This window comes from Exophiala mesophila (assembly GCF_000836275.1).
Source record: "Exophiala mesophila strain CBS 40295 unplaced genomic scaffold supercont1.3, whole genome shotgun sequence".
NCBI lineage: Eukaryota > Fungi > Ascomycota > Eurotiomycetes > Chaetothyriales > Herpotrichiellaceae > Exophiala > Exophiala mesophila.
In genome coordinates this window covers 4866514-4880240 of record NW_015622506.1, presented here as the reverse complement: position 1 = coordinate 4880240, position 13727 = coordinate 4866514, and the positions used below count along the sequence as shown (strand labels likewise).

General features: G+C 48.8%; 6 protein-coding genes across 6 annotated transcripts; 2 read left to right on the top strand and 4 right to left on the bottom strand.

Annotated features, from left to right (window-relative positions):
- Positions 1-505: 505 nt before the first annotated feature.
- PV10_05220 (uncharacterized protein) lies at positions 506-1755 on the bottom strand. Its single transcript, XM_016369849.1, has one exon. It carries the CDS (start codon positions 1717-1719, stop codon positions 631-633), a length of 1089 nt encoding a protein of 362 aa, XP_016225637.1. The 5' UTR covers positions 1720-1755; the 3' UTR covers positions 506-630.
- A 4649-nt stretch (positions 1756-6404) lies between these two features.
- Positions 6405-7950, top strand: PV10_05219 (uncharacterized protein). The gene is made up of 2 exons (XM_016369848.1): positions 6405-6690; positions 6745-7950. The coding sequence occupies exons 1-2, from the start codon at positions 6665-6667 to the stop codon at positions 7766-7768; spliced, it is 1050 nt and encodes a 349-aa protein (XP_016225636.1). The 5' UTR covers positions 6405-6664; the 3' UTR covers positions 7769-7950.
- An 18-nt stretch (positions 7951-7968) lies between these two features.
- Positions 7969-9442, bottom strand: PV10_05218 (uncharacterized protein; the record flags this gene model as incomplete). The annotated part of the gene is made up of 3 exons (XM_016369847.1): positions 9113-9442; positions 8788-9045; positions 7969-8695 (listed from the first exon to the last, which is right to left on the bottom strand). Exons 1-3 carry the CDS (start codon positions 9214-9216, stop codon positions 7969-7971), a joined length of 1089 nt encoding a protein of 362 aa, XP_016225635.1. The 5' UTR covers positions 9217-9442.
- Positions 9443-9588: 146 nt separating this feature from the next.
- Positions 9589-10898, bottom strand: PV10_05217 (uncharacterized protein). Its single transcript, XM_016369846.1, has one exon. It carries the CDS (start codon positions 10744-10746, stop codon positions 9685-9687), a length of 1062 nt encoding a protein of 353 aa, XP_016225634.1. The 5' UTR covers positions 10747-10898; the 3' UTR covers positions 9589-9684.
- A 252-nt stretch (positions 10899-11150) lies between these two features.
- PV10_05216 (uncharacterized protein) lies at positions 11151-12647 on the top strand (the record flags this gene model as incomplete). Its single annotated transcript, XM_016369845.1, has 1 exon — positions 11151-12647. The coding sequence occupies one exon, from the start codon at positions 11151-11153 to the stop codon at positions 12645-12647; it is 1497 nt and encodes a 498-aa protein (XP_016225633.1).
- Positions 11435-13717, bottom strand: PV10_05215 (uncharacterized protein). The gene is made up of 2 exons (XM_016369844.1): positions 12831-13717; positions 11435-12777 (listed from the first exon to the last, which is right to left on the bottom strand). Exons 1-2 carry the CDS (start codon positions 13658-13660, stop codon positions 12678-12680), a joined length of 930 nt encoding a protein of 309 aa, XP_016225632.1. The 5' UTR covers positions 13661-13717; the 3' UTR covers positions 11435-12677.
- Between the last annotated feature and the right edge of the window lie 10 nt (positions 13718-13727).

Sequence of the window (13727 nt, the reverse complement as noted above, 5' to 3'; positions counted from 1 at the left end):
TGGTTGGATGGTTACGATTGAAACCACATTCAAGTTCATCGATTTTTAGACATGGCATGGGCAGGGCATCAGCGAGATGCAGGAATCTATCCTCAGGATACAGGATACAGTACATATGACTAGAAATGGGGATCCCGTTCGGGGTTTCAATTGGTTCCAATAATTCATGTTACCAATGCGCTTCTCTTTGTGACTTCGCTTTTCGTTTCTTTCGTTTTGTTTTCCTTTTTCCGTTTTTGTTTTTATTCGCTGTAGAGGCTTTGTGTGTTTGTGTTGGGAGATGAGGGGGCAGGTATGTAGGATGGTGGGAGCTAAGAGACACAAGACAGAATATCAAAAGAGGGAGATGCACACGATAGATAATTCAAGGTTCCGAGATGACGGACGCGTGATAATGTCGTGTAACGGTGTCTTGGGATGGATGGTAGAGATGGGCGGAATAGGCATTGGGAAGGTCAGTTGTGTAGATGAAACAAGAAGGGAGTAGATGTACGTTGAAGGATGGCAAATTCAGAGAGTCAACTGTGGGATCGCAGGTATCTGAGAATTCCCACACACACAGAGACACATTCTCTATATATGTCGCTGGCTAATGCTCGCATCTTTCTACAATTCAACCATCTACTTGGTTCATTTCTTGCCTCCTCCGCCGGCATCGAAATTCAAACTATATCCTCCACCCTCGCCTTGCTGAACTTTGAACATATCGGTACTCAAACCAAAAGGCTTTAGAATGCCATTACCCAAGTCTTTCAACTTGCCCATCATCTCACCTACTTCGTGCTCCTTGGCCTTTTCCACTTGAGGAGGAAGACTCACTAGAGCCTGTCGGACTGTCTTTTGATCTGAAGGTGGGAGAGTGTTGAAATATGGAGGGGTTGATAATAATTGGTAATCTGCCAAAGCTGATGACAAGGATGACCAGGTTGATACAAAGTCGGGATTGAATCTCGATTTGGCGGTGTCATTTTGTGCAGGATCCTTGGCTTTGGCGAATGGAAGACTTGAGCGAGCTCTTGCGCGACGTAGGAGAAGTTTTGTCCGGATTCGGTGGATGTCGGCTTTGCGCTGATCTGATAGATTGAGCTTGGCCAGCATATCGGCTTCGTCGGCGGAAGAGTCGAGTTCCACCACTTGATCGTCCGTCTGGGGAGGTATTGGCGCAGAGGGTTCGTCCTCGGATTCCGTATCGGAATTCAAACCCCCTGCCTTGGCTTGTGACTTGTTCGTTTGTTTGGTCTTCTTGCTCTTCATGCCCTTCTCGGTCTTCTTGGGTGCGGTTGGTAATTCTCTTTCGAGTCCTTGTAGTCCTTTCTCACAACTCTGAACCGCACTCTTCCATTGTTCAAGTTTCAAGTGGCAGGCGGCAATGTTGCTCTGAAGCACTGCCATTTCATAGTCGAGGTAATTCGGTAGTTCGGCCAGAGCCCTGTCGTATGTGGAAATGGCTTGGGTATAATCTTGTTTGGCAAATTGAGTATTGGCTTGAGCCTTGAGGCTATGAGAAGAGGCTATCATAGCAGATTCCTCGAGGGGATCGAAACGGGCGGAGTGGAAAGAGTCGCTCGAGGAAGTGGAGGAAGTGGAAGATCTCCGTGATTTGGATTGGCCTTGGGTGGCCCATGTTGGAGGTTGCGGGATACTGTCGGTGGGTAGAGAGGGTTGTCGAGGTTTGACAGGGTCAGGACGAGTCTTTGGACCCGAGGATTTGAAAGACATTGTGAGGAGATGCCTCTCAGAGGTGATATTCACACCCTGCCTGGAGGAGTTTATTGACGATGGAAGGGAATTTAGTTTCCGCAGTAGAAATGATGTCAATTGGGATCGTGGTGGGGGCGCCAGGCTGCCACGTGGGGTGGAATTGGAGAGAAGGACAAGGCTGAGGGACAAGGCTGAGGCTTGGAAGTCACGGGGTTTCATGGGCTCCACCTTCCTATATCCCTTGCAGCTAGGGAGGAAGGTGACACCAATGTTGAGCAGGTCACGTGTGAACTCATTGAATGCCCTTCCATCGACTCATTAATCTTCTATTCTCACGACCTTGAACCATGCCAGCCGCTCATTTGTGAAACCAGGACTATGTAAGAGCCTTGGGTCAGAGGTCAGATGAAGTATACGTTTACCAGTGTATTTCTGTTCAGAGTCAGGTATAGAGTAAAACTCAAATGTTCAATGTCAATGAATATATATTCTAGACACGAGAGCACACGGGTCAGATTGGTACCCGCCCCAGATCATTGCAGCACCACGCTTCACTCAATCACTGTCACAAGTTGTTCAGTCTCTGAACTTCGACCTGGAATGGTACCCGAGGTACTTTCCACATTGTATTGTCTTGAAGAAATACCATCTCTAATCTCCTCAATCCATCCACCATGGATGTATTCGACCGTCGAGCCCTTGTTGTTAAAAGCCATCATCCGCGCTCATAATGCCTTGTATAACCGAGCTACAAGGGATATCATCCATTAGCATGCACAATCACATACCCTGTGATAGACTCACAACATGGCGCCCAAGAATCTCGACCCTTCCTCCACTCGTTAATGGCATCGGGATCCACTCGCCGGCGCCCCACTTCCAACCAGAAACGGCAGCAATTCCTTATCTGGATGTTGGCCAACGAGAGCAAGAGTAGAAATTCAAGGCCGCCTAGAAGGACACTGTGAGCCCTTCAATGTTCTGACCGTGGTCGGTATATCAACACCACAATCCCACATCCAGTTTGCAATTGTTCTGCAAGATTCGACATCTCCAGTTCTTTACTCAAAATGCAGAAACAAGACGAAAAGACCGCAAGCCTGTATCAGGCCGACCCTGACAGCATGGATGACACTATGGAAGAAGTCATTTCTGGTGGTGAAGGCTCTGTACAGCAGGTCGATGCAAAAAAGGTGTTGAGGCAGCTCGACATCCGCATCATCCCCGTACTTGCCATTCTGTACCTCATGAGCTTCTTGGATCGAGCAAATATTGGTAATGCAAGAATCGAGGGTATGACAGAAGACTTGAACATTGACAGCCAGCAATTCAACCTTTGCTGTAAGTATTGCCTTGCAGGTCCTGCCGTTTGAACATGTCTTACCAACCCGTTTCTGCAGTGACTGTCTTTTACTTCACCTACGCAGCAGTCGAGATTCCATCGAATCTTCTGCTCAAGAAGTTTAAGCCCAGTGTTTGGCTTCCGACCATCATGGTCGCATGGGGCGTTGTTACGGTGCTTAATCAACAACACAGGATGATTCCTGCTGTCATATCTCGCTAACATCTAAGTAGACCTTGACCGGGCTAGTGCAAAATTACCATGGCCTTCTCATTGCCCGTATCTTTCTAGGTGTCGCCGGTCAGCAAGAAACTTGTTCCACTCTTTTCAATCATCCACTGACAACCATATAGAAGGAGGATTATATCCAGGAATTCTTTACTACGTCACTCAATGGTATTCGAGAGAAGATGCACAATATCGGCAGGCTCTGTTCTTCGCGTCTGCAAGTCTAGCTGGTGCATTCTCTGGCTTGCTGGCCTTTGCTATTGCTGTATGTGGACGTTCAATTCCATTAAACCAAGAAACTTGCGTCTAACCTACAAACCAGAAAATGGACGGGGTAGGAGGTGTCGAAGGCTGGCGATGGATTTTCATCCTTGAAGGAATCTTGACCGTCGTTCTCGCTGTTGGGGCGTTCTTTGTCATCTACAATGTGCCAGCTGATGCAAAGTTTTTGACTCCTGAAGAGAGACAATGGATCGTCGACCGGACTGTTTTCAAGGCCCGAAATGCCCAGGGAGCCGTCATTGAGCAGGACGAAAAGTTTCAATGGAAATATCTCAAAGACGCCCTCACAGATTGGCATGTTCTAGTTGCCATGTTTATGAACATGGGGATGGTCGTACCACTTTATGGTGAGTTAATGTCTCATCTCTTCATGGCAGTGGCTAATTGACGTGAAATAGGCATCTCGGTGTTTTTGCCCACTATCATTCGAGCACTGGGCTATGTGTCGAATATTGCTCAACTAATGACTGTATGGAAAGCTCTACTCTCAATCAGCGTTGAACGAGACTGATGAACCGCAGATTCCCATCTATGCCTCAGCTTGCATTGCATCAATCGCTGTTGCTTGGTTCGCCGATAAGCATGGACAACGATCCCCATTTCTGATTGTGCTATTGCTGGTGACAGCATTTGGATATGTACTGGCGCTGGCCGGTGCTGGTAGTGGTCTTCCAGGACTCACATATGCTGGAGTGTTTGTCATTGTAATTGGTAAGAATTCCAGTCGCACTCAAAAAGCCCCCCTGTAGTTCATTCTACTGGACACAAAGACCTAAACTCATACTTCTCATAGGAATCTACTCTGCATTCCCCGGAAACATGGCCTGGATCAGCAACAACGTCGCAGGCAACTACAAGCGAGCCACAGCTCTGGCCATACATGTTGGTTGGGGTAACATGGGAGGAGCCATGTCGTCTAACTTCTACCGCATCCAGGACAGCCCGCAGTTTTTCTTAGGCCACGGATTGTCGCTTGGGTTTCTGGCAATGGCGATGATTGCAGTCATCACGCTGAGAATCGGCTACCAACGAGCAAACAAGAAGAGAGAGAATCAGTCTTTGGAAGGCTACACGGACTTGGAATTGAGCAGAATGGGTGACAAAGCTCCAAACTTCCGCTATGGTCTGTGATTTGGATGGGCATGGTCACGTTGTGAAGGGGAACAGGAGAGGGTGGATATCGTGGTTCTGGGTGGAACAGCTGAACGGTGGTCAACGAGAGATTTTTAGCACGTGTTCAGATCTAGATAGAGGAATGACATGAATATCTAGTGTTGATACTCTTCGTTGCTTTCAAAATAACCTCAACAGCGAAATGTCTGACCACAGTGCAGGATTTCTTAGAATCCGAGTTGGCGGTATGCGAATAGACCTCCACATGCAGAGTTGGGCGCATGCGAATGGACCTCCACATGGTCTTTTGCAGTCATAATATCCGTTGTTGTCAAAGTCCCTTGACTCAAGATCTTGCGTCTGAAGCATTCCAGGCCCAGACTCACTGGCCGACACCTTGGAACAGATGCCATTGCTGCCAATCTGAATGAATGTTAACACTGGTCAACTAGAGAGATACGGAACGGCTACTGACGGCGCGAGTCAGGAATCCGCGATAACGTAAATCAAGTCTGCCTAGTCCTAGTACAGTGTAGATCGTCTATAAAGCAGACTGTCGTCTGAATTTCTGGGGCAAGGGAAGCGTGTCCCCTACACTATACCTCGACAAGACTCCACCACGACCCGCATTAACTAGTCCCAGTCAGGAACAATTACTTCTCTCGGTCAAGTCCAAAGTCAATTTCACACTCGCATGCCTTGGCAGCTTCGTCTCGATAGATTCATGGGAAATCTGTTGCAGGAAAGATGGAAGCGCTGAGTTATCTATCAATCAATGATTGCTCGCCACTATCGCATACTGACAATCTCTTGTCGGATGACGTTCCGAGATAGGATGTGCCGGTTACCAAGGAAGTGACGCGAGAACTGCTGATACATGATTGGGGGAGATATATTGCTTCGAGGTGTTCATGAGCCCTTACTGCCGAGGTCTCATGTAATTGTCTGTCAGTTCTCCTGGGGTATATCACACTTGAGATGCTCTTATCAATAAGATATGATTAGATCGGGTTGCAAGGCCCGACAGCCACGCTTAGCAGCGGCTGGGGTAAGGATTCATGGTCAGAGATAGGGGAAGTACATCGACTGGAGATGGTGGTACTTCGAGAGTGGTCGCGTGGTCATATGCTGCTGCACAATAGTTGGTGGTCGTGTGCTGTGTACATATGTGGCAAACACGTTTCCATTAAGCTAGGAAATGAGGATCAATAGTTCATCTTTCTCGATTACAGAAAATCGAACTACATGCTGAGCAGGGCTAATGCCTATGATCGAAATTAACATTGTCTCCCATGGGACCTTCGCCATGTATCACCAGAGTCCCAGGTGGGTTTTATTTCATTCCCATGGTCTACGAGCTTGAAGAAGCCTCGAATACCTTGAACCATGTCTCTCATTCAAGCCTAGGATGAGCTCGGAATCCCTTGCGACCCTCATGAAAATTGCTCGCCAGGAAAGAACAACACCCTGGAGATAAATGTGCCAAAGCAAGCGAGTGAATAAGTGAAATTACATCCTTTACACACCTGCAATCTTTGACCCCAGACTTGTTGATGATGCAAGGCTACGACGAAATCCTCGGCTTTGCCCGCCACGTGGATCTCCAATTCGCGGGCTTCGATTCGAGGATTCTTTACCCCACCTTCGAGATTCGCCTGCGATGGACTACTCCGAAATTCTGGTCGCGCAGATAGGAATGGCGCAGATCTTGATGATTCAGGGACCAGCAAATGAGTAACGGAACACTACGTATGAGGCTGAAAGTGAACAAAACTCGTACCTTGGATTGAACCGCGGCTTCTACGAGGTTCTTGCCATCGTCGACCATCGCGCTTGCCATTCAACATCTCAGTTCACTTTCCATCTCGTACCTTTCCCCTCACACCTCGCAACTTCCTCCTGCACACCTTCTTCTTTGCACATCGTACCTGCCACAACTCAGCCTTGCTTCTTGGCCCTCGCCTTTTCACAACTTGATTCATTCCTCTCAATCAAGTCATGGCTCCATCAAACTCTCGATCAAGGTACCATCTCCCCGATGCTCTCGCTGTCTCCAACTGTACTGATGAACCCCGCAGCTTCCCTCCAATCCGGGCATGCATCTTTGACATGGATGGCCTGTTGATCGACAGCGAAGATGCCTACACTCGTGTCACCAATACCATCCTCCGCGAGAACAATCGTCCTGATCTACCCTGGCATATCAAAGCTCAGCTGCAAGGCCGTCCTGGTCTCGCAGCAGGCAAAATCTTCCACGAATGGGCGCAATTACCTATTTCTCGCGACGAATTCCACAAGAGACAGCTAGAGCTACAAGCTGAACACTTTCAAAATTGCCAACCCCTCCCAGGTGTTGAAAGCTTGCTGAGACGATTGTCTGGTGCCACCACTCGAGAATCGCAAGACCTGAGAAGTCCCACAAGAGGGAAAAAAATCAGACTCGCCCTTGCCACAAGCAGTCATTCCAAAAATTATGAAATCAAAACCCAGAAGCTCGGTCACTTGTTCAATACATTCCCCGACCGACATAAGATTGTAGGTGACGATGCTCGCATCCCAGCTGGAAGAGGAAAACCCCTACCGGATATTTATTTGCTGGCATTGCAAACAATCAACGAGTCTTTGGAGGTGGCGCAAGAGGGTGAGCGACCCATTGAGCCACACGAGTGTTTGGTATTCGAGGACAGCGTTCCGGGAGTCGAAGCCGGTCGAAGAGCAGGAATGCGAGTGGTTTGGGTGCCGCACCCTGGTCTTCTGGACATCTATCAAGGGCGAGAAGAGGAGGTATTGGCCGGTCGGACGGGAGAACACAAAGAAGATGACTTGGATCACGCCGAGGGTATCCCACTTGCAGGCAGTCCGGGCCATGTTGGAGAGATCGGTGATGGGTGGGGAGAACTATTGGCGACGCTGGAACACTTCGAATTCTCCAAGTATGGCATCTCCCTCTCGGACAGCAAGCATAGCAGCGAGAGTGGACAAGCCGCTATGGATGGAACGACCGACAAGGAACTGGAAGAAATGACGGCCATGGCCGATGGCAAAGCACATGCAGCCGAAGAACCCAAAGCCTTGTCTGACTCTGGTCCGAGACGGAGATGAAAGTCCGAGTTGTTTAGAGACCGAAACATGTACAGCAAACAAACCTCAGTGTATATTCGACCGCCTATGACCAGCGAAAAAGAACAAAGATGCATATCGTCATTGGGTTAGGATCATGTCACAATTGTACATATATAGGATGAAAATCTGCTGGAAGAAATCGACAGCCATGACAAAATTTATGCGTGTATCCTATCCGATCAATCTCGTGTCCCTAACAAAGGAGTTTCCTCTGAATCCTGCTGACCCACCCCCTCCGCCTCCTCGACCAATTTCCTATTCTTCCAATTCCTGTACTCAAAAATAATCCCCATCACCAACAAAGTCCCCTGTAAACACCCTGTCACCAGATAAACACCCCAAGTACTCCATCCCTCAATACCAAATCTCGCAGCCAAACTCCCCGCCCAAACAAAACTCCCCGGTGTTTGGATACACATCATGGGAATACTCAACGAACCAACAGTGCCCAACATCCAAGTCGTGTGAATCTGAGGAAAATACTGAATCGACGCCAGTAGTGTCGAGGATAGACCTAAGATATTGGCGAGTGGTTGTGCGTTTTGTGGTGACAGGATCAGGACCAGCCCAGATACGATCATGGTCAACACCGCATGGAGAATGGAGATTCCTGTTACGGCAAGGGCAAGTCGGTAAGTCGGTGGGAGATGGGTATGAGTGGCGGATTCGGAGGATGATAACAGGGATTTTGGTTTGCCGTTCGGATGGCGAGTGGTTGCGTCATTGACATGGTCATTATGGTGATGGATGTTTGATTCTGGAGGAGGGAATACGGTCGTCGTATCGTTCGTCGACGGCAAAGTCTGCGCAAGTGCCGCTGTGGTGCGCGTAGGTGATGATGGATGAGATGGAATTGCCGTTATTGTCGTGTCTTCGCGTGGGAAGAAGATGAGGAAGAGCAGTAGACTAATAAATCCACACGAACACCACCATCAAATTAGCCAATGAAATGGAAACATCCCAGTATTTACCCCCGTCAAAGAAAGAATGAAACTTACATGAGAGTGAAACACGACCATTGAACACCAACCTGCGCAATACCCAACAGTCCAGCCAGACACGCAAACCCATCAACATCACGACAACAACCAACATCAAGACGACTTTTGGGTAGGACCAAGATATTGGCAAATGCGCATGTTCCGCTGGTGGTGCCGAGGAGGACGAACCATGGCGATAGACCGTAACTGGACCGTCGTCGTATGATTCGAATGTGTTGCGGGAGGTAGGATACGAGGATGCCGAGGAGGATGAATCTGGTGATCGGAGATGTGAGTTTTGAATTACGGGGCATGATGGGGGTTAGACTTAGACTGTACGTACAAACTCAGGGCGAAGTTGGTGTAGCTGACATGAGAGATTTCCTCGCATCGAGGTGAGAGGGGAGTTGTTGGCGGGGAGGATGAGAGGGGCATGGTAATGGACATGGTAGGATTGAGGACGGCGCTTGCGGTGATTCAGGCAGATGCGATTTGAGGAGGGAGCGGGGACGGGGGAGGTTCGGTAAGGTGGGAGGGAGGATGGGTTGGTTGAGCGTAGTGGTTGTGTGACTACTTAGAGGGAGAGGGTCAAGCCCAAGGACGTCTCATCATTGTCATAGAGTAGTGATGTTTTGTCGACTGGACTGATTGATGTTTGATGAGATGAGATGAGAGAGAATGCAAGAATGCAAGATGAACTGCGGTGGTCAGTTACAGTCAGTCATCATGTTGATGCCTTGCGGGATTCGGTTAGCTTCAGCCTTGAGACTGGCCAATGACGTCATCGCAAACATGTTGTATATAATAAAAAGACAGTGTCACGGGTGTATATGTATATGTATTTACGGAGGATATTACAGTACGGTAGGTGCAGCTGGCTTTACTTGGTATCATTCCCTCCTCCTAGAATGTCTATCAAAGACTCTTCACACCAACCTTGGCTCGTCCCTTGACTGCAAGTGCTGCTCCCCCTTCTTTCGTAACCTCAACCCAAGTATCCCAAAGCTGAATCGATTCCGATGATGAATCCTGACTTTTAGCCAGCCTGCAACACACTGTAATCTCCTCATTCACCCACAATGGTGCCATATTTTTATATTCGAATTCATGTACCACATATTCCTTTCCTGCATTGGCTGTATCAGCAAACGACTTGGTGAGAGCCTCCTGCATCAGAACACCAGTCAAAGGACCATGGACAATCAAGTTCGGTACACCATAGACCTGTTTGGCGTATTCATTGTCATAGTGGATTTTATGTACATTGTTGCTAAGTGCGCTGAATCGGAAGAGGAGTTCGGGGGTTGGAGTCATGGTATATCGATATGTTGAATCAGTGTGAGTAGGTGGTTTGAGAGTTTTGGCTGCTTTAGGTGTCTTGAGACTTTCGGGGATTTGTTTCAAGAAGCAGAGATGTCGTTTTTCTGAAATGAGTACTTCTCCCTTTTCACTGTCGCCCTGGTTGTACTGTTTGGCGATGGTTACAAATGCTTTGCAATCAACGTCGGTCGGATTACCACTGTATCGAATACTTTCGAACGACTCCGTCCCAAGGACTAGTTCGGCGTGGTTGGTGATTTTGATCTTTGGTTTCAGATATTGAAAGTTGGCTCCAGCCCATACTCGGAACGTCCATTCTGGTCCAGGGGCGTATTTCCATTCGGCGCCATCTTCTGCTAGTTCGCCTTCGGGAGCGGTTTCATTGTGAGAGACCATTTGATATCCAGGAGGCATATAGTCACCGAGTTCTCCAGCGTCTAGATGGGGTTTCAATGCTCGTCGCAAATGAAGCATGTTGGTGGCTTGCCATGGTTCCACCGCCCAAGAGATATGTTCAGATGAGGGGTTTGAAGAAGTGCTGGGTTGGCTTTTCAGAGTATGACTAGAGCTTTGGAATCCTCTTGTGTTCATGCGCAGGTGCTCAGAACATTGTTGTAATCTGGCTAGGCTGGCCTGTCGGTATATTGAGCGAGCCATTGTTCAAAAAGTACACAGAGAGAGGATCTCCAGGTGCCGCACTGTATCCACCACTAAATAATGAGAGAGCGCGAGAATTGGCGGGCTGTATCTGCGTCCCGCATAACTAGGTAAAGGAGAAAAAAGAGAAGAAAACTAGTCGCTCTGTCACTCCGAGGTATAGAAAACACTGGCTTCACATTGAGACGAGGTTATTCTCCGGTAACGGATGCACTTACAAAACGGAATAATCCGCCCGATAGCCGGTCACGTGAACAGGCGTCACAGTCACGCGTTTTCACTGCAGATCATCATCGCATCTTGAACCTGCAGACGCGACTGTCAACATCTTCAAACCCTCACAACCAGCGATACACACATACGCACAAACACACAAATAAGAAAGCCAGTCTACATCTCCCACCATGTCTACACGCAAGAAACAACCTCTCGGAGAACTGAGCAATTCACAAACCCCCAGTCGATATGCACCCTCCACACCACACGCGATTCGAGCCCTTCAACAACGAAGTGGCGCCGCACGATCGCGGTCAGCATATGTGCGCAGAACGCGAGGCTATAGCGACACGATAGTAAACCCGGAGTCTGCGCGAGGTATTCTGCGGCGGTTGGCAAAGCTTACGGCGCAGAAAGTGGAAAAGAACGAGACAATTAGGAGATTCGATGATGATAAAGAAAATCATGACACGCCCGACCAGGAAGATGGAGTTTTGTCTAAGAGACCGAGGTTGACGCTCGATGTGGAAGATAGTTTGGATGAAGATGATAATACATCGGGCTTGTTACCCTTGTGGAGAGGAGAAGAGGACGAGGACGAGGACAGTGAGATTTTGGTTGTTCCAACGCCTTCAATCTTGCCAGATGACGATCCTGATGCACCCACGCTGACCTTCAAATCTATCGACTTTGGTGGTCCGCATTCCGACAGCATCGTCGCCCGCCGGAAATCATCAAGACCCTCGTTTCCTCCGTCGAGTCCTGGTGGTGACATGGATGACGACGTTGATAATGCCGAGGATCCAACCATCTTGAGTGAGATGGGAAGGAGAGCGATCAGTGAAGAACCAACGGGACGACTATCACGCTACAGTTTTGGCAGTATTAGGATGAGTGATTTTGGATCTGAGTTGGAATTTCGTCGGGATTCGGACTTGGAGCAGCACCTCAAAGAAAAGCCACAAGTCGAGTTGGAGGGTTATAACCATGGGGATCAGAATGATGAGCCCATGCTTTTTCCAGATGAGACGGAAGATTTGCGACATCTTGCTCAGTCGCCCACACTGTTGTTACATGACGACAGTACTGTCAACATTCCACCGATGGATGAGAGTTTCCAGTTGGAGAATCCTGTGGATGAAATGACCTCTGCCAATCTCAAAGCAGGAAATGTCTTGCCAGAGCCTCGACCGAGTTCTCCACCTGCGCCCCAAGATATCCCGGCGAGTGTCGCAGACGAATCGACAAGATCTGAGCTACACCAGGAACCAGACGAGGCAATTGTTGCGAAGCCGACAGTGTCATCCACAAAGGCCTCAGTACCTCGGCGCCGCAAGGTCAAAATGACACAGAACGGTCAAGTGATCCCTTCACTTCCGGCAAGTTTGATCAAAAGAGTTGCCATTCAAGCGCAAGATCGTTTAGGCAATCGCAGACCAAAGCTTGGTCGTGACCACGTCAAGGCGCTCGAACAAGCCACCGACTGGTTCTTTGAGCAGGTGGGCCAAGACCTGGAGGCATACTCGGACCATGGCAGACGGAAGAGGCGGGTGGACGCAAGCGACATGCTCATGTTGATGAGACGGCAAAGAGTACTCGGTGGATCAGGTGAACTTGGTCAAGCGGCCAAAGAGCTTCTCCCAAAAGAGGTTGTGGCTGACTTGGAGTTGCCCGAGACCTTGTAATATTATACAGTCCATCGTCAGTGGACAAAATCACCATTTGGAGGTTTCTCGAACACGTCTGGTGACATCTGATGGCTTTCTTCGCAACACCATCCACATCATCAGGGCGGTGGCTGCAGATAGTGAATACCTAATGAGACCATGAGCAATGAATCAATCAAATAGAGAACAGGGATGTCTTACCAGGTGAAAATGTATTGCACGTGATTATTCCGTAGGTTGACCTCTGCCGGTCTTCCAATGGGTATACCTTTGGCTTCTCGGTCGTAAGAGACAAGTAAACTTGGTTGCATCGTCTCTTCGATCCAGACAGGTTCTGCACCAGTGATCTCCGCCATCTGATGGACGTCAGGAAAAAAGAACTTGCCCACCGCTGGCTTGTTGTCTGGGGTAAAGAGGTTCTTTTTCCAGGGCTCTCTCAAAAGCCCAGAGACGGTAACCTCCCCACGAGGTAAGGCAGAGGGGTCTCGATCCTGCTGATACTGTTTGTCCTTGGTGATCCAACCACGATTGACGAGAATTGTACTCATGCCTTCTCGTTCTAGAGGCGTGATTACCAAGAATCCATCCTGTCCGTCCTGTGTCCGTGGTCCGATGAGCATCTCCTTGTCATGTAAGAATTTGCCAGTTGCATAAACCCTCCGGTAATCGAATTCACTGACGACGTCGGGGTCTATCCTCGGCGGTAAGGGAAGTGGATCCCGGACCAGTCTATCCTCAAATTTGGCGATGAGTCGGGTTTTCCAATCCAGTCGCTGAACCTGCCATGACCCGAGAGCAAAGGCAGTCAGTGGTATGATGCTGAGTAGCATAATTCCAAGCTTTGTATCCTTCTTCTTGGTAGATATTAATCTCACAGGACCATCCACTATTGAGACAAATTCTGGGTCGTCGGCCGACTTTGGCCCTGTTTTGGAGGAAGCATGTCGTCGTTGAAAGGTGATTCTACGTCGCGGACAAGGACGTTGTCTGGTCGTCAATGGGCGTATGAGCTTAAACTCATGCAGCCTCATTGTGAGGAGGGCAATAGGAGGGCAATAGGAGGGTTGTAGGAGCTGCAGGGGGTGGTGAGAGCTGTAT

What these genes read in the sequence shown, in the direction of transcription:
- PV10_05220 (XM_016369849.1), bottom strand. Translation starts at nt 1,719, where the DNA reads ATGTCTTTCAAATCCTCGGGTCCAAAGACTCGTCCTGACCCTGTCAAA.
- PV10_05219 (XM_016369848.1), top strand. Translation starts at nt 6,665, where the DNA reads ATGGCTCCATCAAACTCTCGATCAAG. An exon ending in CCATCAAACTCTCGATCAAG is followed by an intron (nt 6,691 to 6,744) that starts GTACCATCTCCC and finishes TGAACCCCGCAG; the next exon opens with CTTCCCTCCAATCCGGGCAT.
- PV10_05215 (XM_016369844.1), bottom strand. Translation starts at nt 13,660, where the DNA reads ATGAGGCTGCATGAGTTTAAGCTCATACGCCCATTGACGACCAGACAA. An exon ending in GTGCAATACATTTTCACCTG is followed by an intron (nt 12,778 to 12,830) that starts GTAAGACATCCC and finishes TGGTCTCATTAG; the next exon opens with GTATTCACTATCTGCAGCCA.
- PV10_05217 (XM_016369846.1), bottom strand. Translation starts at nt 10,746, where the DNA reads ATGGCTCGCTCAATATACCGACAGGCCAGCCTAGCCAGATTACAACAA.